The 27,944-nt window shown below is 53.2% G+C and overlaps 2 protein-coding genes across 3 annotated transcripts in view; one reads left to right on the plus strand and one right to left on the minus strand.

Moving 5' to 3' along the window:
* Nucleotides 1-720: 720 nt before the first annotated feature.
* Nucleotides 721-12,739, minus strand: KRTCAP2 (keratinocyte associated protein 2). Its single transcript, XM_077322269.1, has 5 exons — nt 12,432-12,739; nt 9,146-9,299; nt 6,721-6,785; nt 4,331-4,397; nt 721-949 (listed from the first exon to the last, which is right to left on the minus strand). The coding sequence occupies exons 1-5, from the start codon at nt 12,436-12,438 to the stop codon at nt 829-831; spliced, it is 414 nt and encodes a 137-aa protein (XP_077178384.1). The 5' UTR covers nt 12,439-12,739; the 3' UTR covers nt 721-828.
* Nucleotides 12,740-13,340: 601 nt separating this feature from the next.
* The window catches only part of TRIM46 (tripartite motif containing 46), a 32,667-nt gene continuing 18,063 nt past the window's right edge, over nt 13,341-27,944 (plus strand). Inside the window, exons 1-3 of one of the 2 annotated variants that reach the window (XM_077322244.1) lie at nt 13,341-13,548; nt 23,596-23,851; nt 26,162-26,508. In XM_077322244.1, the coding sequence (XP_077178359.1) occupies nt 13,486-13,548; nt 23,596-23,851; nt 26,162-26,508 (666 nt within the window). In that variant the 5' untranslated portion in view covers nt 13,341-13,485. Of the gene's footprint in view, nt 13,549-13,980; nt 14,219-23,595; nt 23,852-26,161; nt 26,509-27,944 lie in introns of those variants that run through there. The other variant, XM_077322254.1, reaches the window with a different exon arrangement.

The following is a 27,944-nucleotide window of genomic DNA, read 5'->3' on the forward strand; positions in this document are numbered from 1 at the left end:
GCTACGCGCCGTAGCATTTCCTTGTGATTTTTGCTGTCCGTGGAGCCCGCAGAAACCTTCTTTAGCACCAGAGTTCAAGCAAATTGATTCTCTCGTCCAATTTTTTCATTGTTCGACTTTCACAGCTGCAAGTGGCTATTGGAAATACGATAGATCGAACTAATCTACATTTGATAGTCAGTCTTTTGTCCTCGCTTTTCCATGTTCGGTTCCAGCGTATCATTGCTGAGCAATCCGGAGCATTTAAGATGTTTTATTTCCATACTGCAATCACCACTCAGATCAATTTGTGATCCAAGAAAAATGAAATCTTGAACGCATGCCTCATCTAGGTATGCCTTTAATTGATCTGCAGCTGCTTGGGGTCTCACCCCCATCCCAAATCCCACCCTCTAGGGAGAACCCTCCCCGCTCCCAATCCCTCCCACTGGGTAGGTCCCTCCCCGTCCCAAATTCCGCCCACTCCCGGCTCCACCTCTAAAATCCACATATTCATTCATTCATTCATTCATTCATTCATTCATTCATTCATTCATTCATTCATTCATTCATTCATTCATTCATTCATTCATTCATTCATTCATTCATTCATTCATTCATTCTATATATCGCCCTCCCCTGAGGCTCAGGGCGGTTTAATTCAGTAAAGAATTCAGTAAAAAGAAAAGGGAGGGGGGATTTCCCAATTTTACGATTTCCAAAAGACAGAGAAGATCCAAATTTGCATTTTCTAGAAAAAAAGTTTTATTTGATGAGTGGATTGTGCTAAGCAGAATCCTCTCCTCCCACCCAGATCTACAAAGCAAGGACCACCCATCCTCTTGGGCATCAATTTCTCTTCCTGCCTTTGCTGACGGCTTTGGCAGGGGCGGGTGCCGGAGTCGCCGACTGGTACAGCGTGGAGGAGATCTTGTTGATGTAGTACAGGCCCACCAGGGAGAAGATGAAGCTATGGGAAAGGATGAAGGTTTAGAACAGGGGTAGTCAAACTGCGGCCCTCCAGATGTCCATGGACTACAATTCCCAGAAGCCCCTGCCAGCGAATGCTTCTGGGAATTGTAGTCTATGGACATCTGGAGGGCCGCAGTTTGACTACCCCTGGTTTAGAAGATTATGACGGTTCGTGCCGATTCCAGACAAAGGGAAATTCAGGAAAGCTGAGAGGGTTTCTGCACACCAAGGATGATTACAATATGGAATTCGCTACCGGCGGATGGAGCTACGGCCACAGGAATCAACAGCTTGAATGGGGGACTAGATTCGTGGAGAAGGGGAATATCATTGGCTCCTAATCATGTTGGCAGAGGGGAATCAGCATGAGACATCAACTCCCAGAGCCAGGAGGCAATACTGAGGTCCCGAGGTTGGCCCTACAGAGGAGTCTGTTGGCCACTGTGAGAAAGAGGAGGCTGGACTAGATGAACCACTAGTCTGACCCAGCAGGGCTCTCCTGTGTCCTTATGAGGGGAAGGCCTCGGCCTCCCTGCCCTGTGGCTGGCCCTGCAGAGGGACTGGCTGGCCCCTGGGTGAGGCAGGAGGCTGGACTGGAGGGACCCTCCCTGGTCTGACCCAGCAGGGCTCTCCTGTGTCCTTATGAGGGGAAGGCCTCGGCCTCCCTGCCCTGTGGCTGGCCCTGCAGAGGGACTGGCTGGCCCCTGGGTGAGGCAGGAGGCTGGACTGGAGGGACCCTCCCTGGTCTGACCCAGCAGGGCTCTCCTGTGTCCTTATGAGGGGAAGGCCTCGGCCTCCCTGCCCTGTGGCTGGCCCTGCAGAGGGACTGGCTGGCCCCTGGGTGAGGCAGGAGGCTGGACTGGAGGGACCCTCCCTGGTCTGACCCAGCAGGGCTCTCCTGTGTCCTTAGGAGGGGAAGGCCTCGGCCTCCCTGCCCTGTTGCTGGCCCTACAGAGGGACTGGCTGGCCCCTGTGTGAGGCAGGAGGCTGGACTGGAGGGACCCTCCCTGGTCTGACCCAGCAGGGCTCTCCTGTGTCCTTATGAGGGGAAGGCCTCGGCCTCCCTGCCCTGTTGCTGGCCCTGCAGAGGGACTGGCTGGCCCCTGGGTGAGGCAGGAGGCTGGACTGGAGGGACCCTCCCTGGTCTGACCCAGCAGGGCTCTCCTGTGTCCTTATGAGGGGAAGGCCTCGGCCTCCCTGCCCTGTTGCTGGCCCTGCAGAGGGACTGGCTGGCCCCTGGGTGAGGCAGGAGGCTGGACTGGAGGGACCCTCCCTGGTCTGACCCAGCAGGGCTCTCCTGTGTCCTTATGAGGGGAAGGCCTCGGCCTCCCTGCCCTGTTGCTGGCCCTGCAGAGGGACTGGCTGGCCCATGGGTGAGGCAGGAGGCTGGACTGGAGAGACCCTCCCTGATCTGACCCAGCAGGGCTCTCCTGTGTCCTTATGAGGGGAAGGCCTCGGCCTCCCTGCCCTGTGGCTGGCCCTGCAGAGGGACTGGCTGGCCCCTGGGTGAGGCAGGAGGCTGGACTGGAGGGACCCTCCCTGGTCTGACCCAGCAGGGCTCTCCTGTGTCCTTATGAGGGGAAGGCCTCGGCCTCCCTGCCCTGTTGCTGGCCCTGCAGAGGGACTGGCTGGCCCCAGGGTGAGGCAGGAGGCTGGACTGGAGGGACCCTCCCTGGTCTGACCCAGCAGGGCTCTCCTGTGTCCTTATGAGGGGAAGGCCTCGGCCTCCCTGCCCTGTGGCTGGCCCTGCAGAGGGACTGGCTGGCCCCTGGGTGAGGCAGGAGGCTGGACTGGAGGGACTATTTGTCTGATCCAGCAGGGCGCTTCTGATGTTCTGATCTTAGTGGTCTGCAACCTCCAGAAAGGACTGAAGCGCAGTGTGAGTATTAGCACAATATATTAAGCACTACAATAAAGACGGGAGATGTGTGCCATCTTGAGGTTCCTGGAGAAAGAGGAGGTTTTACAAATATACCAAATCAATACAAATCCCAAGGCAAGACGACAGGCAGAGGTGGTCTCTTAGCTTTGGAACTCCCCTTCCCACAGTGATCCATCCGGTGCTTTTGCTTTCAAGGCTGAGGCGCCTGAGGTAAACCGCTCTTTTGTCTAAACATTCTCCTAACTCGGGGGGGGGGGGAGTCATTTGTATTTTACTTAGATTTATTGTTAGGCTGCTTTTGCCACAATCGTTTCCCTGTGTTTCCTATGGTGGTGTTTTTATCCCGCCCTTTGGCTGTCTGATATCGATTGTGATCAGTTTGTTGTATGTTTTTAAGGCTCTGTTTTGTTTTTTCAGTCTTGAGGTAAGCTTGTCTGTGTGTATATTATGGAGGGGGGGGGATAGCTATGGAAAAATTCCTTCCCTCTTTGAAAGAACTCTGTCGCGTTGGCCAGGCTGAAGAGGTGTGACCGGCCCAAGCATGCTTCCTGGCAGTAACGGGATCTGAACTCGGTTCCCCAGATCCTCGTGTGACGCTCACCGCCGGAGGTCCTCAACATGGTGCTCGTGGACACCCATCTGCCCACCAGGGGCCTGGCTTTCACCACCAGGGCTTCTTTTTGGCCCACTGGGAGTTTGATTGGCCTTAGAGATGCCACCACGGCACCAAGGATCTTCACAGAATGGAGAGCCAACGTGGCGTGGTGGTTCAGAGCGGTGCCCTCTAAACTGGAGAACCGGGTTAGATTCCCCGCTCCTCCACTTGCAGCCAGCTGGGTGACTCTGGGCCAGTCTCAGTTCTCTCTGAGCTCTCTCAGCTCCAGCTACCTAACAGGATGTCTGTTGTGAGGAAAGGAAGAGAAAGGGGTTTGCAAGCCACTTGCAAAAGTGGGGTCTTAAAAAAACAGCTCTTATTTTTCTGGGTGGGTAAAGGTAAGTGAGTGGTTAGCTCTGCCTCCTGTTGTAGCTCTTTTGTGGCAGCCATTGTGTGGCTGGGCCCACCATGGCAGGACAGAATGCTACAGGTGACTGCAGGCTCAAAATGGCTAAGGACCCCTGCTGTAACCACTAATCTGCAGTGGATCGTGTTTCCCGGAAGAGGGCTATTTTTTCAGAGGAACATGTGACCTTGCTGGACGACCTTCGGCTGTTCACAGTTCTGACAGAGCTGTTCTCACAAAGCAGTTCTTTCAGAACTCTCTCAGCCTCACCTCCCTCACAGGGTGTCATTTGTGGGGAGAGGGAAGGGTAGGCGAATGTAAGCCGCTTTAAGACTCCTCTGGGTATAGAAAAGCGGCATATAAGAACCAACTCTTCTTCTTCTGCTTCTTCTACCAGATTGGATGCTGGTCTAGGACTCAGGAGACCAAGGTGCAAATCCTGACAAGGCCAAGAAGTTCACCCCCCCCCCCCCGACAGGAATTCCCTCCTTCTTACCAAGTGGTGACGCAGACTCGGTGGATCAACCCTGCCGCGAACAGGGCCAGCAAGAGACAGAAGATAACTACGGAGGAGAGAAAGGCAGAAAAGCACTCAGAAAACACTCAGAAAAGCACTTAGCCAGGGAGTCAGTTTTCAGACAAGACCAGGATATGTTCTGGCGATCGGAATCCGTTTGCATCGTATTGTAAGATGGACTGTGAGCCAGAATGCCCGTATGGCAATGCTCTCCATTTGAACAAACATTGTGGCGCAGAGTGGTCAGGCAGCAGAAATGCTGTCTGAAGCTGTCTGCCCATGAGGCTGGGAGTTCGATCCCAGCAGCCGGCTCAAGGTTGACTCAGCCTCCCATCCTTCCGAGGTCGGTAAAATGAGTACCCAGCTTGCTGGGGGGTAAACGGTAATGACTGGGGAAGGCACTGGCAAACCACCCCGTATTGAGTCTGCCATGAAAACGCTAGAGGGCGTCACCCCAAGGATCACACATGACCCGGTGCTTGCACAGGGGATACCTTCACCTTTATCCATTGATCATTTCACTTATTTAAAAACTGTTCCCTCCTGGAACAGCGATGATGGACAGCTCCCAAATTCAATAGAAAACACAAATACCCAACTGCTAACGAATCCGAAGAAACCGAAGAGGGGGGCGGTGTGTGTGTGTGTGGGAAATCCGTCAAGGCCGCTCGAAACAATCTCGCTGGCCGTCCACAGCAGCTGCCCAATCAATAAGGAGCCACACGGTCAGCAATAAAACAGCGTTCGGAATCATTAGATGGCCAATTGCGGCCAAGCGCTGGTGTTAAAAACCGATACAGAACCGTTTAAACAGCCAGCTTGTAATCCCCTCCAACAGATGCATAAAGCCATTTTTGTTCTACAATTTGCTGACTTAGTAAAATCTTCCAGATGCTGGGAACGAACGGAACGGGGCAACCTGAATGAGGGCATCAGCCACGAGTGATAATCTAGAACAGGGGTAGTCAAACTGCGGCCCTCCAGATGTCCATGGACTACAATTCCCAGGAGCCCCTGCCAGCATTCGCTGGCAGGGGCTCCTGGGAATTGTAGTCCATGGACATCTGGAGGGCCGCAGTTTGACTACCCCTGATCTAGAATAATAAGGGGGGGAGTCCAGCGATCTGTCTGCAGGAGGCGCTGATAGTTTTGGATTCCCCCCTCCCTCTGCCCAGGACCTTCGGAACAGGAGTTGGACTAGATGGCCTCTGGGGTCCCTTCCGACCCTACGATTCTATTACAGATTCAGGCGGGGTCACCGTGTTGGCCGGAAGCAGCAGAACAAAGTCGGAGTCCAGTGACACCTTGAAGACCAACAACCTTCTATTCCAGCTTTCATGGACCTGTATCTGAAGCATACGAAAGCTGATGAGCCCAAAGGACCGATGAACTCAGTTTCTTATTCTAGCACGGCCTTATTTGTTCTTCATTATGCTGCATAGTTGCTGGATATCTTTCTGATGCTCTTTACTAATTCACTGCTCATTTACTCTCTCCTTATAGCCGTACTCTTCTGATTTAGGATGATTTAGGATGCTTAGGGCTGATCCTGCGTTGAGCAGGGGGTTGGACTAGATGGCCTGTGTGGCCCCTTCCAACTCTATGATTCTATGATTCCTGTCCCATTGTCTGGGGAAGCGTGTATACCCATGAAAACTCACACCCTGAATCAAACTCTGTTGCTCTGAAAGCTGCCCCTGAGCTCTAATCTTGCTTTCTGTTTGCTTTTGACAGAATTGTCGGAACAACAAGGCTGGATCCTATGTTTTGGGTCCCCCCCCTACCCCCCCCTGCGGGCAAGAAGAGGACAGATCCCGTTTGGGCAACAAAAAGGTCACACTGGGGATCGCAAGACCCGCACAAACAAATGCTATGCAGCGTAGGGGGATTGGGTAGGGGGCTCTCAAGCCAGTGATGAAGGGAGCCAGAAGAGATTGAGTGGGAAAACTACTAAGATCCAACCCAGTGGATCCGCCCCAGAGGGACGGACCAGATCTAATGGGATGAAATTAGTTCAAAAGAAATTCCGTCTAAACATCCGGAAGAAGTTCCTGACAGTTAGAGTGGTTCCTCAGTGGAACAGGCTTCCTCAGGAAGTGTTGGGTTTTCCTTCCTTGGAAGTTTTTAAACAGAGGCTGAATAGCCATCTGACAGAGAGGCTGATTCTGTGAAAGTTCAAGGGGGTGGCAGGTTATAGTGGATGAGCGATAGGGTTGTGAGTGTCCTGCATAGTGCAGGGGGATGGACTAGATGACCCAGCAGGTCCCTTCCAACTCTAGGATTCTATGGAAGGATTCTGAACCACTCCTGGACTTCCCCACACAAAGTCTCCCCTCCTCCCGGCCTGGATCCACATTCAGACAACTCACTTTCTGGAAAGATCTTGGCTTGGAATCCTTTGCCGAAAATCAAGTTCTCCAGGTTGTTGAAGGCCAGGAAGGGTTCTGAAGTCAAGGAAAAGGGCCAAACGAAAGCCACCATGGTGCTCGCTGTGAAGAGCGTCAGATCTCCTCTTGGACACAAAGCGCACTCTCTGGGTGCCTGCTCCCTCTCTCTCTCAGCTTGACTGACCTGGCAGGATCGTTGTGAGAAGGGAAGAGCTCCCTAAGCTGCCTTGAATTCCTTGAAGGACGGGAGGGATAAAAATGGCAGCTGGCAGCAGACAGGTTTTACCTAACAAGACTCAGGAATCAGATTCAGAGTGCAGCCATCTCGGTCTGCGGCAGAACAGCCAGATTCAAGTCCGCCCGAGGGATTAACAAGATTTTGGCGTGGGCTTTTGAGAGAGCTTTGATTTGCAGACGCTCGTGCTCTCAAAATCTTGCCCTTCAAGCAATACAGGACTCAAATGATGCTGGAATTGTTGGTCTAACAGTCAATTTCTTCCCCAATTTCTTCACCCTGATCCCAAGAACCCTGTAGGTGTAGGAACTCTTCCCCTAAGTGCCAAAAATCCAGGAACACTTCCTTTCAAGAGGGGGAAATGCCGTGCTTTCTGCAGTGTCAAGGCCACTTCCGCTCTGCAATAAACTGATTGGGGTAGAATCCTGTGGCGGCACGTGGCACACCCTGGCAAGCTCTCCTTGCCTCTGCCACCCTCTGTCGCTTTGGCAGCCCCTGGAGGAAACACTCAGGCTGCAGGTGGTTTCGTTTGGAGTGTTTATTCTCTGCTTCCTTCCCCATACACTATTGCACCTGTGTGTTTACTCTCCTGTCTCCCCTCAGGTCCTCCCTGTCCGAGCAACCACCCCCCACCCCCTTCCTCTTCTGTACTTTTATATCTCTCTGTGACCTTCTTAAACAGGTGTGCCTGCCTCCACTTCCCTTTCTACTCTAGCACAGGTGACAGTCCTTCCCTCCTGGCACTCTCTCCCAGGTATGTCTTTGTTTCTCTACAGGTCTTGGGTTCCCGTTGGCGCTGCTTCTGGCTCGTTGCTCCCTTGCCCCTCCTTGGCTGCCTAGGGGCAGAGTGGTGTATGTGTTTCCCTCCTCTGTACCATATAGGTCACCAGTCCTTGCACCTTCTGCACATGCAAGGGCCCCCTCCAGGGATCACCCACCATGTGTCTGAAAGCCTTTCGATGGACTAATACCAAACTGCCTACGGTGAAGGTACAAAACTCTACTTGAGAAAGACTGCTTACGCACTGGAGGTTTCACGCCAGGCTGTAGGCTAGAGTTTTAGTCGTGGCGGGTTGCCCCACTTCTTCCTGCACCCACACCAGGGAGCATTTGACCCGGTGCGCCTCATCTGCCCCCAATTTGTGGTTCTGCACAGGAGCTGGGCCAGTGAAGTTCCCAGTGCATAAACGGTCAAAGAAAGCCCTACATGGCCTGGGAGCATTGTATCTTTGGGACCACCAGGGCTCCCCCAAAGGACGCGGAGGTCTAGTGATCAAAACCTACTTAGGATCCCTGGCTCTAAAGTGATCAAACTGGCTTTAACCAGAGTCAGCGCCTTTTCAGGCCTGGCGGAACATTCTGATAAATGAGGTAAGTCCGGTGGAACTTATGTGGGGCTTGCAAGTCAAAGCTGTTCCACCAGGTCTATGGTTGAGGTCTCATGAGAGCTACCATCTGATCCTTGAGACCACCCTGCGCACACTGGCCCCCGCCAATTGGCTCTCCAAGGGCAGTGGTCCTCAGCCTTCCTAATGCCGCGACCCTTTAATACAGTTCCTCCTCTTGTGGTGACCCCCAACCATAAAATTTCGCAAGTGTTCTTTCACAGAAATTAAACCGAAACAGACAATGGCGTGAAGATCCATTGTTCATTATTGTATATAAATTGTTTTTTTTCCTGGGGTTTCTCAGCTCAGTTCTGCCTCTTGTCCCACCATGCCTATCTCGCTCTTTTCCGCTGCTCCAGACACACAAACGCCCTATCTCGATCTACCCCGCAAGGCTGTTGTGTAGTTGGCGCCCCTCAGGCCAAGCTGCTTGCCCTGCCGCGACCCTTATGAAAGGGTCATTCGACCCCTAAAGGGGTTCCAACCCCCAGGTTGAGAACCACTGTCCTAGGGAAACGACACCATCCCCTCTCCAACCATAAGGCAGGATCTAGGGGCAATATTAGAATTTCACCCCTGAATTTTAACTGTACCAGGTTTTAGATGTCATTGTAAGTTTTCACGGAGCTTATAAATATTGTAATCCGCCTTGAGTCGGCTGAGACAAGTCGTAATACAAATTTGATAATACTAATAGTGTGGGAGAACCCTGGCTTTCCCCAACAAACTCTAAATGGGAATTCTGGCCCCGCTAGGTTTCCAACCTGGTCACAGCAAGGATACTGTCAGAGAGAAGATGAAGAGGGCGGAGCCTAGTAGCCCCCCCTGAATGGTCAGCCATTCGCTGGAGGCAAGCTGGCGGCTGTACATCTGCATGCCGGTGAAGAGCAGGAGGGACAGCAGGGAGGACAGGACCATGGACGTCCCCGTGCCGACGGCTGGAGAGACAGAAAAGCACATTTAGCCAGAGAGAATTCTCACAGCTGAAGTGACGGCTGCAGGAATAGACAGCTTGAAATGGGGAGTTGATAGAAGGACAGAGGATCAGCCTATCAATGGCTGCTAGACATGGCCACAAAGGGAAACCTCCGAGTTCAGAGGGACTAAGCCACTAACTCCCAGAGCCAGGAGGCAGTCTCAGGGGAAGGCCTCAGCCTCGATGCCCTGTTATTGGCCCTCCAGAGGAAATGGTTGGCCACGGTGTGAGATTTATTTACTGCATTTTTATACTGCCCTCCAATCCGGCTCAGGGCAGTTTACAACATAGGTTCAAAACATACACATGTTCCAGTATGCACATTACAACGCACTCCAGAATTCGACTCAACATCGGTAAATATACAACCATTAACCATTCGACCCAATGCTCAGCATTTAATTATTACTAGTTAACCATTTGACCTAATGTTTGACTGTAACCCAACAGGTTACTTGGACCACGGATTGCCCTGTGATGTGCAGGTTACAGTGGCTGAGCGATAGGGTTTTGAGTGTCCTGCACTGTGCAGGGGGTTGGACTAGATGACCCCGGAGGTCCCTTCCCACTCTAGGATTCTATGATTCCAGAGGGCTTATCAGGGAGTTCTAGAGGGCCCTGTGGGCGTTATCCACTCACAGGCTCCAGTCCAAGGCTTGGTGGAAGAGCTCCATTTGGCAGGCCCTGTGGAACTGTATTAGCCGACCAATCTAAGCAAATGCCCAGCACTTCCTTTGAACGATTTCAGAACCTTAGAAGAGCCCTGCTGGATCAGACCAGTGAGGGTCCATCCAGTCTAGCATCAAAGTTGCTGGACTGGATGGACAATCCAGGTTTGTTATAAATTAATGAGTGAAAAAAGGGTTATACCCTCAACACTTGCATGAAGGATTTCTTTATATGAATATATATGATTACGTTAAGGTTCTGTGAAGGCTCAAGGCGATGGCAGGTGACAGTGGAAGAACGATAGGGATGTGAGTGTCCTGCATAGTGCAGGAGGTTGGACTAGATGACCCAGGAGGCCCCTTCCAACTCTATGATTCTATGGCCCATTCCGCACAGGTTTATTGTAGCAGGAGTGTGGCAAATTGTAATCCCTACTAAAATGCTGTTATGCACAACGTCGTACACAATCTGCCACACTCTTGAAACCGATCGGCAAAAAGCACTTTGTTGTAATGCTTCCAGGGAAATCCCAAAAAGTGGATTCACCCTCTGGAAAGCACTACACTCTTGCAACCAATCTGCAACACTAGGGGAAAAGTTCTGTGTGTTCCCATTGTTGCGGTTTCAGCAAAGTCCCTCCCCCTGGCTCTCTCCTCTGATCTTCCGGTGAAGCGGTCGCCATTTTTTTTTCTCGGAGTGAGCGGAGAGCAACAAACCGGCGAGCCTTCGTTTACCCAGTGAGGCTTCTCCGGCTGCAGTCCCTCCACAGAGCTGCTTTAAGTCACCAAGCACAACACAGCCCCATTTGCAAGTTCCCTTTATTTTCAGCTGAAAATCGCGCCCGTGCACGGGGGGGGGGGGTTTAACTCGGGGGAGTGTGGCAACGATACACCACCTGCCAGCTAGATGGGTCTCTCGTTGCAACGAATCAACACAGATTCGTTGCAATGTGTGTGTGTTTTTCTTTTAAACCTGTCTTAAAGGGAAAGGGGCTTTTCGGGAGCATGATAACGGCCGCCCATTGGCTGTTCGTTTGAGTGACGGCCAGGGGCGGGACAAAGCACAGGAAAAATCGCTTCCTGACTAGCGATTTTTGGCGAGACCGGAAACCTGTGGGAAACGATTGCAACGCTACTGAATTCAACTACAAAGGCAGGTATGCATAACGCCGAATTCCACTATTTTAAATTCTGGAATTGCTTACTGTAAACAATTGGCCACATTGATTCTTGTGCGGAATGGGCCTATGAAATCCCACCCTCACTTGCTGGACTCAACTGCATAAGATGTAGCAATGTTTACAAGTTTACATGGCTTTAAAAGGGAATTTGCCAATTCACGGAGGTGAAGAGCTATCAATGGATATTAGGCAGCTTGGTGTCATGGTTAAGAGTGGCGGCTTCCAATCTGGCGAGTCGGGTTGGATCCCTTGCTCCTCCACACGCAGCCAGCTGGGTGACCTTGGGCCAGTCATAGGAGCCTCCGCTCCTATGAAACTGAAGCGAATGCCTGTACCGACCACCCACAGGCCCACCCACAAGTTCCAGTTATGAATTGTTGTCTTCCATTACTGTTCCATTGTTCCCCTATTCTTCCGCTGTTCCATGTTTAATGATTTATTATTATTATTTTATTTTATGGCTTCTCTGCACTGTTACTGTTCCCGCTCCATGTACCCCGCCCTGAGCCTTTGTGGAGGGCGGTATATAAATGTGATAAATAAAAGCAGGGTATGAAAACCAACGCTTTTCCCTAACAGCTAAATGGAGCTTCCATGTTCCGAGGCAGTAAACCTCTGAACAACCATTGCTGGGGGGTATCAATAGCACAGGGAGGTTTAGTGTGGGGTCCCTGCTGTAGGGTCTTTCAGGGATATCTAACTGCATTCTACGGGACACCAGATACTAGACTAGATGGCCTGATCCAGTAGAGGTCCGATGCTCTTATGAGAATGGTCAGTTTTGGTCTGTGCTAGTTCCTGGGCACTACTTGGCTGAACCTAAGCGTGCAGAGATGACAGCAAAAACCTTGGCATAGATATTAATGCCCAGTGGCTGGGCATGGCAGTGAAGGAGCTGCAAGATCTCCCTCCTGGCACAGTAAGAAATGATGCTGTACAGAGGCTTAAGAGGCTGACAAGTCCCACCTGCATTACAACCCTTAAGTCAGCTTTTCTTTGCAGTCCCTGGAACGCTGGCCCACCTTGCAGGGCTGTTGTATTATAGGTCACAACCAAAGAGTTGAAAACCGTTGAAAGCATAATGCAATGGAAGGTATATGCAACGGGGCCCCCATTTCCAATGCATCCCAATAATTGCAAGCAATGGACTTTAACTAACAGCAGAAACCGGGCACACCCTTTAATCCCCAATCGTTAGCAACCAACACGTTAATCACCCATTGCCCCTTGTCAATATTACGTTACCCATCATGCACAGCGTTGCACCCCTTTAATCTCGCTGTTCACTGCCGGCCCCAACGAGTCTGAATCAAAGTTCCGTCTCTTCCTGCTGCGCATGCGCTTTCCTGCCCGGAGCGAGGCAAGCATCCTTCCAGCGCACGCGCGGGTCTTCCAGCTGTTCAAACGCAGACGTGTAAGTTAGGAGCCCGTAGGCGCATGCGTCGAAAAGCCCCTTCTCGCTCTTGCCGCGGCTGAATAGCGGTAGTAGTGGGTCTCGTTTTCCGCATGCGCAGTGGACAATCACTGGAAGGGGCCTCTCCTAGCGGCCGACGAGCGCCACTACGAAGCTGCGCCGTATGTTCGTCGTCCGGCCAGCGGAGGGAGTGAGCGTGCGCACAATGGACTTGCTCCCCCGCCCCCTGGAGGAGGTTTGGAACAAAGGAGTTCAGACGCTCGTGGCGTGGCAGGTTCGAGTCCCGTCTCGTCCACCAGGACAATCACGGAATTGGGCCAGATACCAAATACTGCAGTAATCTGGCGGGTAATGAACAAAACACCCCCCCCCCCAAAAAAAAAACAGTTTCCCCTTGAAGCTGCACCCGCTGCTTTAGAGTTCCTATTCCCCAGATGGTTGCTGAAGCCCCCTAATGCAGCTGCGGGAGAAGGGAAAGGCACTCTGCACATGCTCTAAGGCCGCATGTCCATCCAAGCCGGAGCGCAGCCTGGGGGAGAAGCCAGCCTGAAAAGCACGGAGGAAGGGGAAGGGGGCGCGCCTCTCCGCCGGCGCCTGCAAGCCCCTCGGGGCAGGGCCGCGCCTTTTGTTAGCCTCGAAAGCCGGAGAATGCAAGAGTCCTCCCCAACGATCCTCCCTCTGGCAATTCAGGGGAGGGGGGGAGCGGGAGTTGGGTTGAGCCTTTCTCGGGGAGCATGCGCATCGTCGCCTCCTCTCCACCCCCCCCCCACTTCCCTCCCTCCGCCACCCCGACGGCTCGGCTCTTGGCCGCAATAGACCGAGGCGCTTGCAGCGGCCGCCGGGGGTGCAGCGGCAGGGGAGCGTCCCGCCAGTCCGCTGGGAGCCATGGCCGAAGGCGAAGATCTGCACTCCTTCACCTCCATCATGGATGCCCTCGTCCGGATCAGCGTGAGGACGGCTGGGGAGAGGGGCGGCCGGGGGGGGGGAGGGAGGGAGGTGGGCGTGCGACGGAGCCCGATGCATTGCGTTGCCCAGAGGCGGCGAAATAAGCTTATCCGGAATGCAAAGACCTAACCTGGGGGGAGGGGGGGGGAACCTGCCAGGTAATGCGGGATGGGGGAGGAGGAGGGGGGGAGAACGCAAAATCTGGACAGCTTCTTCGAGGAAGGAGTGTGGGGGGGTTTCTATTGTCGCAGGTCATCGCTGTCAAATAGGTGCCGTGCCCCCAACAGTCTAGGAATTGCCCCCCTATTATCAGCCCCCCCCCCCGCAAAAGCTGGGTGTTGCCCCTTCTCTCTGCTGGCACTCCCATCACATTACCCCCCCCCCCCCACACACACACACACACCCCGTTGCCCTGGACTGGTTTCCCCCCTCCGGGACCAAGCAGGGATGCTGTGAGCATCCAAGCACATCCCACCGTCGCCATGGCAACCTCCTCCGGGGCTGCCTGCCAGGCCTGGTCCAGCGTCTGGCTGGGCTCTGCTTCTCCCCACCCCTCCACCTTCCCTCCCTCCCTCCCTCCTTCCTCTTCCCTGCCCCTCCCTCCTCCTCTCCTCTCTGGCGCTTTTGTGCGATCCGAGAAAGAGAGATGACATCAAGGCGAGGGATTGGGAAGGTGAGTGCCCATTGGGAGGGGGGGGACGCGGGGGGGGGGGTGGAAGACCCCAGCTCTGGGAGGAAGGGGCCAGATCTCTAGGTGATGCATCTTGGCCGATGGTCTGTCGAAAAAGATCTGCTGCCACTGGGCCGTTTCCGGCCCCCTCCCACCCTGGCGTGGTGGGCTGGGTGTCTTCTGCCCAGCCAAAGGGGCTGTGAAGCAGTGCGGGCAGTCGGAACGGGCGATGGGGGGCACGCCACCCTAGCCACAGTCAAGGGGCGAGTGCCCTTGAATGGGACGTGGTAGGCACTGGGCAGCCGGCCAAGCTGCCCGCAATCTGGAGGCGGGGTCTCTGTGCCGGGCAGAGCAGAAAATCGGCCGCTGGTTCCAGGTCTCCCGTGCAGATTTCTTGTTCCTAGAGAGTCTGGCCGAAAGGCATTTCCGGACAGATGCCAAACCTTGTGGTCCGCTTTAGGCCTGACAGTCTGGTGGAATGGCCCCGGCCGGGACAGGTTCTAGACTTTGGGGCAGATCTGTTCCCTGCTGTCGCGGTTCATAACCGAAATGTTCACACCCACTTTTGCAGAAATAAGACCGAATCGGAAGAACAATAAAAGAGCCCCGTGTGATCCTTCTCATCCAGCGCGTTTGGTTTCAAAGAGAGTCTGTTAGGAGCTTCTGAGAAAGCAGGCGTGGAATTTTGCTGCTTTTTTGATGGGTGTTCAGATAGACTGCTTCTGAACAAGAAGGTTCCATCTAGTTATTATAGCAGATAGTTTTTCTTCTGTTGTGGTTGTATAGTCTTTTCAAGAGCCTCTAAGCTAGTGGGTGTCTCCACTTCTTATGGTGGCGAGTTCCATAGACTACCTATTCAATGTGCAACAAAGTGCTTTGTTTGGTCTGCTTGGGGGTGTGCTGTCAGCCAACTTTGCTGACCCCCCTCCCGCTCCCCCACCAACCTTAAAATCAACAGTTGCTTTATCTACTCCTTGAGGGCCAGCGTGGTGGTTAAGAGCAAAGGGCTCTAATCTGGAGAACTGGGTTTAATTTCTTGGTCCAACATAATACAACTAGCTGGGTGACCTTGGGCCAGTTACAGTTCGCTTAGATTCTTCTTGAAGAGCAGTTCTCTTAGAGCTCTCTCAGCCCCAACTACCTCCTGGGGTCTCTGTTGTGGGGAGAGGAAGGGAAAGGTGTTTGTAAGCCACTTTGGGGCTCCTTCAGATAGTGAAAAGTGGGGTATAGATATCCCCCTGTACTTCCTTGCAGGAAGTCATCCTGAGCCCACAAAATCCCGAGTTCCGATCCTGCACAATAAATTCCACTGTACTTAAATAGTAAAGTGCTGGGGCGTAATTTTGCTTTATACCTTCTACTTTGGAAAGGTAGTTCCTATACACTGCAGAATGGTTGGTTGCAGAGAAGCATTTACATGGGCAGGTCTGGAACATTGTAAATGGCCTGGAACCCTTTCTCCCGGCATGATTCTTCCTGTCTACTCCAGTCTTCATCTCAAGAGTTTATTGAAGGTCCCTGGTCCACAAACTGCCTGCCTTACGTCAACAGGGGTGAAGGCCTTCTCAGTGGTGGCCCCTGTCCTGTTGAACCAGGTGCCTGAAGAGGTGTGTGCTTTGTGGGACCTCCCTAGGGTCCATAGGACATTCAAGGCTGCTCTTTTTTGGGTGGACTTTTAGGTGATGGTGATCCACCAGACAGCTAGTATACTCCACCTCTGTATTCGTCATCCATGCATCCTACCTTGCTTGATAGTAGATAGATGTTGATGGGGACAGATTGCTAATGAATGAATGAATGAATGAATGAATGAATGAATGAATGAATGAATGAATGAATGAATGAATGAATGAATGAATGAATATTTTAAAGATTATTTATTGTATCTTTGTATTATTTTATTGGGGCATTTCACATGCTGTGAGCTGCCCTGAGTCCCATACAGGAGAGAGGGACCAAGCCATGCGCGGCCTGGGCCCAGTGTACCTGAGAGACCGTCTCTCAGCCTATACCCCCAAAAGAGCTCTGCCACTGCCAACTGGTGTGTAATACCTGGCCCCAAAGCACATCACACCTCAAATAGGGCCAGAGCCTTCTTGGTCTGGGCCCCCACCTGGTGGAATGAGCTCCCCGAAGAGATCAGGGCCCTTCCTGAACTGCCTCAATTCCGAAGGGCCCGTAGAAGGGAGCTCCTCCACCAGGCGTTTGGTTGAGGCTGGCTGTCTCAACCACATCTGTTGGTTTCCCAAACACCTCCTCCATGATCTGAGCCACGCTGACCTCCTGAAGGTTCATGTTGAAAGTGGAGAATGGTGAATCTGTTTCAGTGTTTGGAAACACTGTTATGTTACTATCAATAGATTTCAATGTATACCCGTGACGTTTTATGTAAACCACTCTGAACTTTATAGGAGGGTGGTATAGAAATTCAGTCAATCAATCAATCAATCAGGACAGTTGTTAATTTTGCCCATTTGCGGGGGCCATCTGCAGAAGTCAAGGGACCAAGCCCTATGAAGATAGGTTGAGGGACTTGGGAATGTTCAGCCTGGAGAAAAGGAGGTTGAGAGGGGACATGATAGCCTTCTTTAAGTATTTGAAAGGTTGTCACTTGGAGGAGGGCAGGATGCTGTTTCCATTGGCTGCAGAGGAGAGGACACGCAGTAATGGGTTTAAACTTCAAGTACAACGATATAGGCTAGATATCAGGAAAAAAATGTTCACAGAGTAGTTCAGCAGTGGAATAGGCTGCCTAAGGAGGTGGTGAGCTCCCCCTCACTGGAAGTCTTTAAGCAAAGGTTGGAGACACACTTTTCTTGGATGCTTTAGGATGCTTAGGGCTGATCCTGTGTTGAGCAGGGGGTTGGACTAGATGGCCTCTATGGCCCCTTCTAACTCTATGATTCTGTGATTCTATGATTCTAAGTCCCTGTTCAGACGAGTGAAGCAGTCCTGGCTGAGCACCAGTCATATCGGCTCTTCCCTCTGCCATGAATTTGGGACCAGACTGTTAATTTTTGCTGGATCTCGTGATGTCTAATTTGCCCTCTAAAAAGCCAGCCTAGCTCTGTGTGTGTGTGTGTTCCAATCTGAATTGAGGACGGTGATGCTGTGGAAGGGAAGGCCGCTCTGTACCCTTCCGCTCTGTACCCTTTTCCTGATCAAAATCTTCCCCATTGGGCTGCTTTCCTGATCAGAGGTGCTCCCGCAGGGTTGTTTTAAGTCCCAAGGGGGGGGGGGGAGGAGATTTATTCTGCCTGCTGTTTTTTCCCCTTTCTTTTGAGACTTAAATTAGCCTTGGGGGAGGACATATCTGAGCAGGGAAACAGCAGGGAGAGAAAGCCGTGACCCTCGTTCCCATGTCAATTCACCCTCCTCCAGGTATTTTAAAGGCCAAATTACATGCCTGGGGTTCGAAACGCTTTAGTTCTCCAGCAAGGGGCTGTGCCTCGGCCTTTCCCCCCTCCTGGCATCTTAAAAGACAGGATGAATCATACCAACCTGCCCTACAGGGCTGTTGTGAGGCACACCATGAAAATGTAGGTGAAGTTCAGTGAACCCCGTGAAGCACAATAATACATAGCAATCAGAGGTGTTCTCAAGCTGGGTTTTGTGAAGGCGTTGAATAGTCCAAGTCCTTCCTGCATCAGCACCCGTGCTTTTCAGCCCCCAAAACGGACTCCCCAAATGGCTGAGAGAGCAATTCACACAGAAGTCAAATAGGATTTTTATTGTATTTATTTAGATTATTATACCGCCCTTCCCTACGGCTCTGGGCGGTTTACATAAAAACATATAGAACGTTTACAGCAGGGGTAGTCAAACTGCGGCCCTCCAGGTGTCCATGGAGTACAATTCCCATGAGCCCCTGCCGACATTTTCTGGCAGGGGCTCATGGGAATTCTAGTCCACGGACATCTGGAGAGCCGCAGTTTGACTACCCCTGATTTACAGAGAACAATATCAGTATAAAAGCGCTTTTGGTATAAAAGTGCTCCATCCAGGCCCAATGGAAGGGTGCCTGACAAGGGATGGGCATGTACTGGGAAAATGCAGTTTGTGTCTGGCATGCCCAGTTCACGAACCATGAACTGCCACAGACTTTTAGATGCTAAAGAAACTGGTTCGGTTTATGAGGCAGCAGGGTGGACTGGAGGGACCCTCCCTGGTCTGACCCAGCAGGGCTCTCCTGTGTCCTTATGAGGGGAAGGCCTCGGCCTCCCTGCCCTGTTGCTGGCCCTGCAGAGGGACTGGCTGGCCCCTGTGTAAGGCAGGAGGCTGGACTGGAGGGACCCTCCCTGGTCTGACCCAGCAGGGCTCTCCTGTGTCCTTATTAGGGGAAGGCCTCGGCCTCACTGCCCTGTGGCTGGCCCTGCAGAGGGACTGGCTGGCCCCTGTGTGAGGCAGGAGGCTGGAATGGAGGGACCCTCCCTGGTCCGACCCAGCAGGGCTCTCCTGTGTTCTTATGAGGGGAAGGCTTCGGCCTCCCTGCCCTGTTGCTGGCCCTGCAGAGGGACTGGCTGGCCCCTGTGTGAGGCAGGAGGCTGGACTGGAGGGGCCCTCCCTGGTCTAACCCAGCAGGGCTCTCCTGTGTCCTTATGAGGGGAAGGCCTCGGCCTCCCGGCCCTGTGGCTGGCCCTGCAGAGGGACTGGCTGGCCCCTGTGTGAGGCAGGAGGCTGGACTGGAGGGACCCTCCCTGGTCTGACCCAGCAGGGCTCTCCTGTGTCCTTATGAGGGAAAGGCCTCGGCCTCCCTGCCCTGTTGCTGGCCCTGCAGAGGGACTGGCTGGCCCCTGTGTGAGGCAGGAGGCTGGACTGGAGGGACCCTCCCTGGTCTGACCCAGCAGGGCTCTCCTGTGTCCTTATGAGGGGAAGGCCTCGGCCTCCCTGCCCTGTAGCTGGCCCTGCAGAGGGACTGGCTGGCCTCTGTGTGAGGCAGGAGGCTGGACTGGAGGGACCCTCCCTGGTCTGACGCAGCAGGGCTCTCCTGTGTCCTTATGAGGGGAAGGCCTCGGCCTCCCTGCCCTGTTGCTGGCCCTGCAGAGGGTCTGGCTGGCCCCTGTGTGAGGCAGGAGGCTGGACTGGAGGGACCCCTCCCTGGTCTGATCCAGATGGGCTCTCCTGTGTCCTTATGAGGGGAAGGCCTCGGCCTCCCTGCCCTGTTGCTGGCCCTGCAGAGGGACTGGCTGGCCCCTGTGTGAGGCAGGAGGCTGGACTGGAGGGACCCTCCCTGGTCTGACCCAGCAGGGCTCTCCTGTGTCCTTATGAGGGGAAGGCCTCGGCCTCCCTGCCCTGTGGCTGGCCCTGCAGAGGGACTGGCTGGCCCCTATGTGAGGCAGGAGGCTGGACTGGAGGCACCCTCCCTGGTCTGACCCAGCAGGGCTCTCCTGTGTCCTTACGAGGGGAAGGCCTCGGCCTCCCTGCCCTGTGGCTGGCCCTGCAGAGGGACTGGCTGGCCCCTGTGTGAGGCAGGAGGCTGGACTGGAGGCACCCTCCCTGGTCTGACCCAGCAGGGCTCTCCTGTGTCCTTATGAGGGGAAGGCCTCGGCCTCCCTGCTCTGTTGCTGGCCCTGCAGAGGGACTGGCTGGCCCCTGTGTGAGGCAGGAGGCTGGACTGGAGGGACCCTCCCTGGTCCGACCCAGCAGGGCTCTCCTGTGTTCTTATGAGGGGAAGGCCTCGGCCTCCCTGCCCTGTTGCTGGCCCTGCAGAGGGACTGGCTGGCCCCTGTGTGAGGCAGGAGGCTGGACTGGAGGGACCCTCCCTGGTCCGACCCAGCAGGTCTCTCCTGTGTCCTTATGAGGGGAAGGCCTCGGCCTCCCTGCCCTGTTGCTTGCCCTGCAGAGGGACTGGCTGGCCCCTGGGTGAGGCAGGAGGCTGGACTGGAGGGACCCCCTCCCTAGTCTGACCCAGCAGGGCTCTCCTGTGTCCTTAGGAGGGGAAGGCCTCGGCCTCCCTGCCCTGTGGCTGGCCCTGCAGAGGGACTGGCTGGCCCTTGGGTGAGGCAGGAGGCTGGACTGGAGGGACCCTCCCTGGTCTGACCCAGCAGGGCTCTCCTGTGTCCTTAGGAGGGGAAGGCCTCGGCCTCCCTGCTCTGTTGCTGGCCCTGCAGAGGGACTGGCTGGCCCCTGTGTGAGGCAGGAGGCTGGACTGGAGGGACCCTCCCTGGTCTGACCCAGCAGGGCTCTCCTGTGTCCTTAGGAGGGGAAGGCCTCGGCCTCCCTGCCCTGTTGCTGGCCCTGCAGAGGGACTGGCTGGCCCCTGTGTGGGGCAGGAGGCTGGACTGGAGGGACCCTCCCTGGTCTGACCCAGCAGGGCTCTCCTGTGTCCTTATGAGGGGAAGGCCTCGGCCTCCCTGCCCTGTTGCTTGCCCTGCAGAGGGACTGGCTGGCCCCTGTGTGAGGCAGGAGGCTGGACTGCAGGGACCCTCCCTGGCCTGACCCAGCAGGGCTCTCCTGTGTCCTTATGAGGGGAAGGCCTCGGCCTCCCTGCCCTGTTGCTGGCCCTGCAGAGGGACTGGCTGGCCCCTGGGTGAGGCAGGAGGCTGGACTGGAGGGACCCTCCCTGGTCTGACCCTTCTTGTGCTTTTATGAGGGGAAGGCCTTGGCCTCTATGCTCTTTTGTTGGTCCTCCAGAGGTTTGCTATTGTACGAGGAAGGATGCTGGACTAGATGGACCCCTGGCCTGATCCACCAGGGCTTTCTGATGTTCTTAAATATGTCTGTTGTCCACCTGCCTTCCTTCGGAAGACAACTGGGAGCTGGAGGGAGGAGAGCTCAGCTGAGACTGGATCCAGATGCCATAGAGAATTACCTTCCTTCCCTACCTCTGATGGCCCTTTCATTGCAGCTAGAAGAAGGGCGTGGGGTTCAACTGGGAATGGACCCACGAATGACGGAGAGGGGCCTGGTTGCTGCCTCTTCTTTCTCCGGAGCATTACATGGTATCTTCAGATTACAAGGAGGCCCAATTGGCTAAGAAACACTTGCACTTTTGCCATGGGTTGTAGAGGATTCTGGGAAGTGCTTGAGGGTGTAACCTCTGTTTGTGGGGTCCTCAGCCATCCCTCCACGCAATTTGGGAGTCCTTGGATGAACCCTGCGGCTGCGTGCAGCAGGAATAGAGTTATGCTGACACAAGCCCTCCTTCGGGGGAATTTGGTCTCATCAGGGATCTCTCGATAAGGTTCCAAAGAAATGTCCCTTGCTCACTGCAGGCAAGTGTGGTCATTAGTAGGGGATACGAAACTTGGACCCCCAGAACACAGCCGCGAAGCCCCATCTGTAGAGGTAGAGATTTGGGTCCTATGTGGAAGGGACTCAGGCATGGGAATGAATTTTGTCTGCTGCTCGAGCTGCATGAAATACTTGGCTTGGAAACACGCAAAAGTGGGGAACGAATTTCTGTATAGCTGCTCTCAGGGAAGAGAGGTCTGTGCAGGTGGCAGGTGAGGCAGCGGAAACCTCTACTCCTTGCAGGTTTGCTCATTTGTAGCAGAAAAACATCATTCAGATCTTCAGACTGACATGGTGGTCTATATTAGACTCTCACCAAGACATCTCTGCTATTTTCTCCCCGTTTCATTTTCGCCCAAATGCTTCCCAACCTGATTTCCAAGATCAAAATCATGGACCCTCCTCACAAGAATAGGCATCCCTGATACACTATGCTATTTCCCCCACATTCTTGGCTCATTTATCCTATATAAACTGAAGAAGAAGAAGAAGAAGAAGAAGAAGAAGAAGAAGAAGAAGAAGAAGAAGAAGAAGAAGAAGAAGAAGAAGAAGAAGAAGAAGAAGAAGAAGAAGAAGAAGAAGAAGAAAGAAGAAGAAGAAGAAGAAGAAGAAGAAGAAGAAGAAGAAGAAGAAGAAGAAGAAGAAGAAGAAGAAGAAGAGTTGGTTTTTATACCTTGCTTTTCACTGCCCGAAGGAATCTCAGAAACGGCATAGTATCGGCTTCCTTTCCTCTCCCCATAACAGACACCCTGGGAGGCAGGTGGGGCTAAGAGAGCTCTGCCAAGACTTTGCTGTGAGAACAGCACTATCAGGCCTTTGACTAGCCCATGGTCACCCAGCTGGTTACATTTGAAGGAGCGGGGAATCAAACCTGGTTCACCAGGTTAGAAGTCGCCGCTCTTAACCACTAAACCAAGCTGTTTTTTATACCCTGCTTTTCACAACCTGAAGTTGTCTCAATCGCCTTCCCTTCCTCTCCCCACAACAGCCATCCTGTGAGGTGGCTGGGGATGAGAGAGCTCTGAGAGAACTGCTCTGAGGACAGCTTCTAACAGGGCTGTGACTGGCCCAAGGTCACCCAGCTGGAGGGCATGTGGAGGAGTGGAAATCGAACCCGGCTCTCCAGATTAGAGGCCACTGCTCTTAATCACTGTCCCAAGCAATTGATGCCTTCCAGTCATGAGACTTCTCCCACCAAGTCCCAGTAATGCCCATTATATCAAATTTGCTCTGTGGCACTAATCATTTAGTGCGTTAGGATCTAAACATCTCATACCACGGGCTCTTTCCCCCCACCTGCTTGCTTAAATTTATTCTAACTTGAAAATTCCTTGCTCTGATCTCGCTGTCCGTTCTGGATTACGATCTCCCTCACGATAAAAGCTCCTGCTCTGAAAAAGATTGTCTCTACCCCACCTCACTCAGTTTAACTCCAGTGTCGTGGCGTGGTTATGCACGGTGGCTTCTCATCTGGAGAGCTGGGTTTGATTCCCTGCTCCTCCACATGCAGCCAGTGAGGTGACCTTGGGCTAGTCACAGCCCTGAAAGTGCTGTTCTCACAGAGCAGTATCATCAGCCCCACTTACCTCACAGGGTGTCTGTTGTGGGGGGAGGAAGGGTAGGTAATTGTAAGCCGCTTTGAGACACATGGGGTCTACTGGGTGGCCTTGGGCCAAGCACAATTCTTTCAGAGCTCTCTTAATCTCACCTACCTCACAGGGTGTGTGTTGTAGGGAGAGGAAAGGTAGGGAATTGGAACCTGTTTTGAGACTCCTTTGGGCAGTAAAACCCAGAGTACAAAAAAACCAGCTCTTCCCTTTTTTTACCAGGGTGTCTTTCTCTCCGCCCCACTTACCTCACAGGGTGTCTGTTGTGGGGAGAGGATGGGAAGGCGATTATAAACCGCTTTGGGACTCCTGGTAGAGAAAAGCGGGGTATAAAAACCAACTCTTCTTCTTCATCATCATTACATTTGCTCAGGTCATAACCCCCTGGGGGCAGCGACTGGTTTGCCTTTCTCTCTGTCCCTCAGTTAGGTGCTGACAGTGCCATCGGGTCAGTAATATAGCAAGCTGCTTTGAGTCCCTTTGGGATGATCCGTCCCCTTCTGTCTTCCATCTCTGCCCACCCTTTTTCTTGCCCTGCAGACCGGCATGAAAAACATGGAACGGGAGCTGCTGTGCCCGGTGTGCAAGGAGATGTACAAGCAGCCCGTGGTGCTGCCTTGCATGCATAATGTTTGCCACATCTGTGCCACGGAGATCCTGCTGCAACAGGGCTACGTCTGTCCAGACCCCACCTCCGAGCCCACCTCACCGGCTTCCACGCCTGCCACGCGCAGCCCCCGCCTAGGACGCCGGGTGGTGCCCAAGCCGGAGCGCCTGGACCGGCTCCTCAAATCAGGTGGGTGCTGGACGGGGACGGGGTGGGCGGCTCGATCTCTGTGCCTGGTGGGCTGCTCTGATAAGAACGTGGCTTATTGTGGAGGACACAGGCTCCCTGCCTATATCCCCAGAAGAGCTCTATGCTCCGCCACTTCCAACAAGCTGTGGATCCCTGGCCCTAAAGAGGCACATCAGACCTCAACAAGGGCCAGGGCCTTTTCAGTCCTGGCCCCCACCTGGTGGAACGAGCTCTCTGAAGAGATCAGGGGCCCTGCCGGAACTTCCACAATTCCACAGGGCCTGCAAAAGGGAGCTCTTCCGCCAGGCATTTGGTGGGGCCGACTGACCCATAACATCTACAGGTCCGCCCCCCCCGGACTGAGGGACCGAACCTACTGAGGGAGTGTCAAAGTTATTGTTAAAATACTGTTCTAGTTGGTATGTTATTGTTATTGTTATAGTGTTATATTGATATTGATTGATATTGTTCTATGTCAGTGTTCCAAAATGTTTTATGTAAACTGCCCAGAGCCGTAGGGAAGGGTGGTATAAAGATCTAAATAAATGAAATAAATAAATACTCTTGTTTTATGGAAGCATCTGTTCTTATTCAGGGATAGACTTGCCTCTGAATGTGGAGGTTTTTTCCGAGCTGTCATAATAAATAGCTGATGGAAAGTTCGGTCAAGTCACAGCTGACTTATGATGACCCTGTAGGGCAGGGGTGGCCAAACTGTGGCTCTCCAGATGTCCAAGGACTACAATTCCCATGAGCCCCTGCTCATTTTGTAGTCCATGGGTATGTGGACAGTCGCAGTTTGGCCACGCTTGCCGTAGGGTTTTCAAGGGAAGAGAGAAACACAGGGACTTTTTTCATTGCCTTTCCCTGCACAACAGCCCTGCACTTTTTCAGTGATTTCCCATCCAAGTACCAGGACCAACCCTGCTTAGTTTCTGAGATCTGATGGGGTCAGGTTAGCCTAGGATGTTGGGAAAGTTCACTCTGGAGAAGAGGAGGCCGAGAGGGGACAGGATGGCTCTCTTGAAGGATCTGAAAGGCTGTCCCTTGGAGGAAGCAGAGGAGAGGGCCTGCAGGAATTGGTCTAAATGACATGTAGAACGGTATCGGCAAGATATTGGGCAAACATTTCACAGCCCGAATGGTTCAGCAGTGGAATGGGCTGCCCAAGGAGCTGGTGAGCTCCCCATCACTGGCAGCCTTCAAGTAGCGGCTGGACAGATCCTTATCCTGGATGCTTGAGGCTGATCCTGCCTTGAGTAGGGGGGTGAGACTAGATGGCCCGTAGAGCCCCTTCCAACTCTAGGATTCCATGTCAGGGCAGTTAATATCTTCTAATAGATAAAAAGGAAAGTGAAATGATCCTAATTTTCCCCCATAACGTGCCTTGCTAGATCAAACTTGACAATCACAAGATGTCATAGTCCCATTGTATACGGCACTGATCAGACCACACCTGGAGTCCTGTGTGCACTTTTGGAGGCCTCACTTCAAGAAGGACGTAGATAAAATTGAAAGGGTACAGAGGAGAGCAACGAAGATGATCTGGGGCCAAGGGACCAAGCCCTATGAAGATAGGTTGAGGGACTTGGGAATGTTCAGCCTGGAGAAAAGGAGGTTGAGAGGGGACATGATAGCCCTCTTTAAGTATTTGAAAGGTTGTCACTTGGAGGAGGGCAGGATGCTGTTCCCGTTGGCTGCAGAGGAAAGGACACGCAGTAATGGGTTTCAACTACAAGTACAACGATATAGGCTAGATATCAGGAAAAGATTTTTCACAGTCAGAGTAGTTCAGCAGTGGAATAGGCTGCCTAAGGAGGTGGTGAGCTCCCCCTCACTGGCAGTCTTCAAGCAAAGGCTGGATACACACTTTTCTTGGATGCTTTAGGATGCTTAGGGCTGATCCTGCGTTGAGCTAGGACTAGATGGCCTGTATGGCCCCTTCCAACTCTATGATTCTATGATTCTAAACTTAAGAGATCATCTAGTTTAGCATCTTTTTCTTCCTATCGGTGCCAGTCACAAGCCCCTGTAGGAAGCTCACAGGTGGTGCATGAAGGCAGTAGACCAGGGGTAGTCAAACGCTGGCAGGGGCTCATGGGAATTGTAGTCCATGGACATCTGGAGGGCCGCAGTTTGACTACCCCTGCAGTAGACTCATCTGGGTGCCCCTCCAAGCAGCTGACACCCAGCGGTATACTGCTTCTGAATTTGGAGGCTCCACGTCTCTCCCCCACGAGGAGCCGCTGCGGAGAGGCCTGAGGCCGTGACTCCGCCATCCTCACGGCATCCTCTGCTCCCTCCTTCTAGGTTTCGGCACGTACCCGGGGCGGAAGCGAGGCGGCATCGTGCACCCCCAGAGCGTGCTGTTCCCATGCCCGTCCTGCCAGCGGGACGTGGACCTGGGCGAGCGGGGCCTGGGCAGCCTCTTCCGCAACCTGACGCTGGAGAGGGTCGTCGAGCGTTACCGCCACACCATCAACGTCAGCACGGCCATCGTGTGCCAGTTCTGCAAGCCGCCGCAGCAGGAGGCCACCAAAGGCTGCACCGAGTGCAAATCCAGCTTCTGCAACGAATGCTTCAAGCTCTATCACCCCTGGGGCACCCAGAAGGCGCAGCACGAACCCACGCCCCCGACGCTCACTTTCCGGCCCAAGGTGAGAGGGGCAGAGGGTTCGGGGCACCTTCGTGAGGCAGGCCGGATGTTCATACTTTGCTTGAAGATCTGGAGGGGGGCGTGGTCATCGCCTGTTCCACCAAGCGCCTGCAGATGGTTCATCTGGTGATCTAGGCGTGAGCCATTCAGGGAGCCTGGTGGTGTAGTGGTTAGAGCAGGGGTAGTCAAACTGCAGCCCTCCAGATGTCCATGGACTACAATTCCCATGAGCCCCTGCCAGCGAATGGGAATTGTAGTCCATGGACATCTGGAGGGCCGCAGTTTGACTACCCCTGGGTTAGAGTGTTGGACTAAGATCTGGGAGGCCGGAGTTCAAATCCCTGCTGGGACGTGGAAGCTTGCTGGGTTACCCACTCTCAGCCTGACCTACCTCACAGGGTGGTTGTGAGGATAAAACTGAGGGGAGGAGAGCAAGGCGAGCCACTCGGGGTCCCCAAAAGGCAGAATATAAATTAATAGCCAGCTTGGTGCCGTGGCCAAGAGTGATGACCTCCAATCTGGTGAAGTGGATTTTATTCCCCACTCCTCCACTCCAGCCAGCTGGGTGACCTTGAGCTAGTCACAGTCCTGTTAGAGCGGTTCTCACAGCAGCTCTCTCAGGGCTCTCTCAGGCCCCACCTTCCTCACAGGGTGTCTGTTGCGGGGAAAGGAAGGGAAGGAGATTGGAAGCTGCTTCGAGACTCCTTCAGGAAGTGAAATGCGGAGTATTAACACCAACTCTTCTTCTTCTGAATACATAAGCGCATACATATGCAGAAAAACAGTGCCAGCTCTAGAAGCCCGTCTGCCACATTCGGCCGCACGTGCTCCTCCCTCTCTGCTCCTCCCAAATCGAGCTTACAATACGAAAAAAGGAAGAAAGGTTCAAAACAGAAACAGAGAAAAGCAGAACCTTTCCAAGGCAATTGGTACAATAAATTTTATATATTGATAATTTTTTAAGGACCAACCAAAAAGGTTTCTAGATATACTCCGTTTTCACAGTTTTTCTTCAGTGGTTGATTCCTTATACTCTTATCAAGCAATTTTCATGTATATAAATAGGCCACAGGCTTCAGGAAATCTCTTTTTTGGCCTTCGGTTGAAGAGGCTGGGCCCTGTACTTATGGCACAGTCATTCAGTCAATCTTATGCCAGTCATTCAGTTGCCTTCTCAGAACAGTTTTTCAGCTGTAAAGAAAACACGGAGATTTTTATTTTTTTTAAGTGGGTTTTGCATAAATGCCGGGACACTTACCAGAGCAGTTGGGGTCTGGTGGGGAAATTGCAAAACGGTCAATTTGCACAAAGCAGGTCGGCATGTAGTATCTGTAGGAAGCTCACAAGCAGTGCATGAAGGCAATGGCCCTCCTCTGGTTGCCCTCCAAGCAGCTGGCATTCCAAGGTATACTGCTTCTGAATGTGGAGGCTCTGTTT

The sequence above is a fragment of the Paroedura picta genome, chromosome 1 (genome assembly GCF_049243985.1).
Source record: "Paroedura picta isolate Pp20150507F chromosome 1, Ppicta_v3.0, whole genome shotgun sequence".
Taxonomy (NCBI): Eukaryota; Metazoa; Chordata; class Lepidosauria; order Squamata; family Gekkonidae; genus Paroedura; species Paroedura picta.

Excerpts from the sequence above, each read along its gene's own strand:
- KRTCAP2 (XM_077322269.1), bottom strand. Across the intron at positions 6,786-9,145 it reads CTCTTCATCTTCTCTCTGAC|GGCCTTCAACAACCTGGAGA; the intron begins AGTATCCTTGCT and ends AGAACCCTTCCT. Across the intron at positions 950-4,330 it reads CGAGTCTGCGTCACCACTTG|CTTCATCTTCTCCCTGGTGG; the intron begins GTAAGAAGGAGG and ends CCTTTCCCATAG.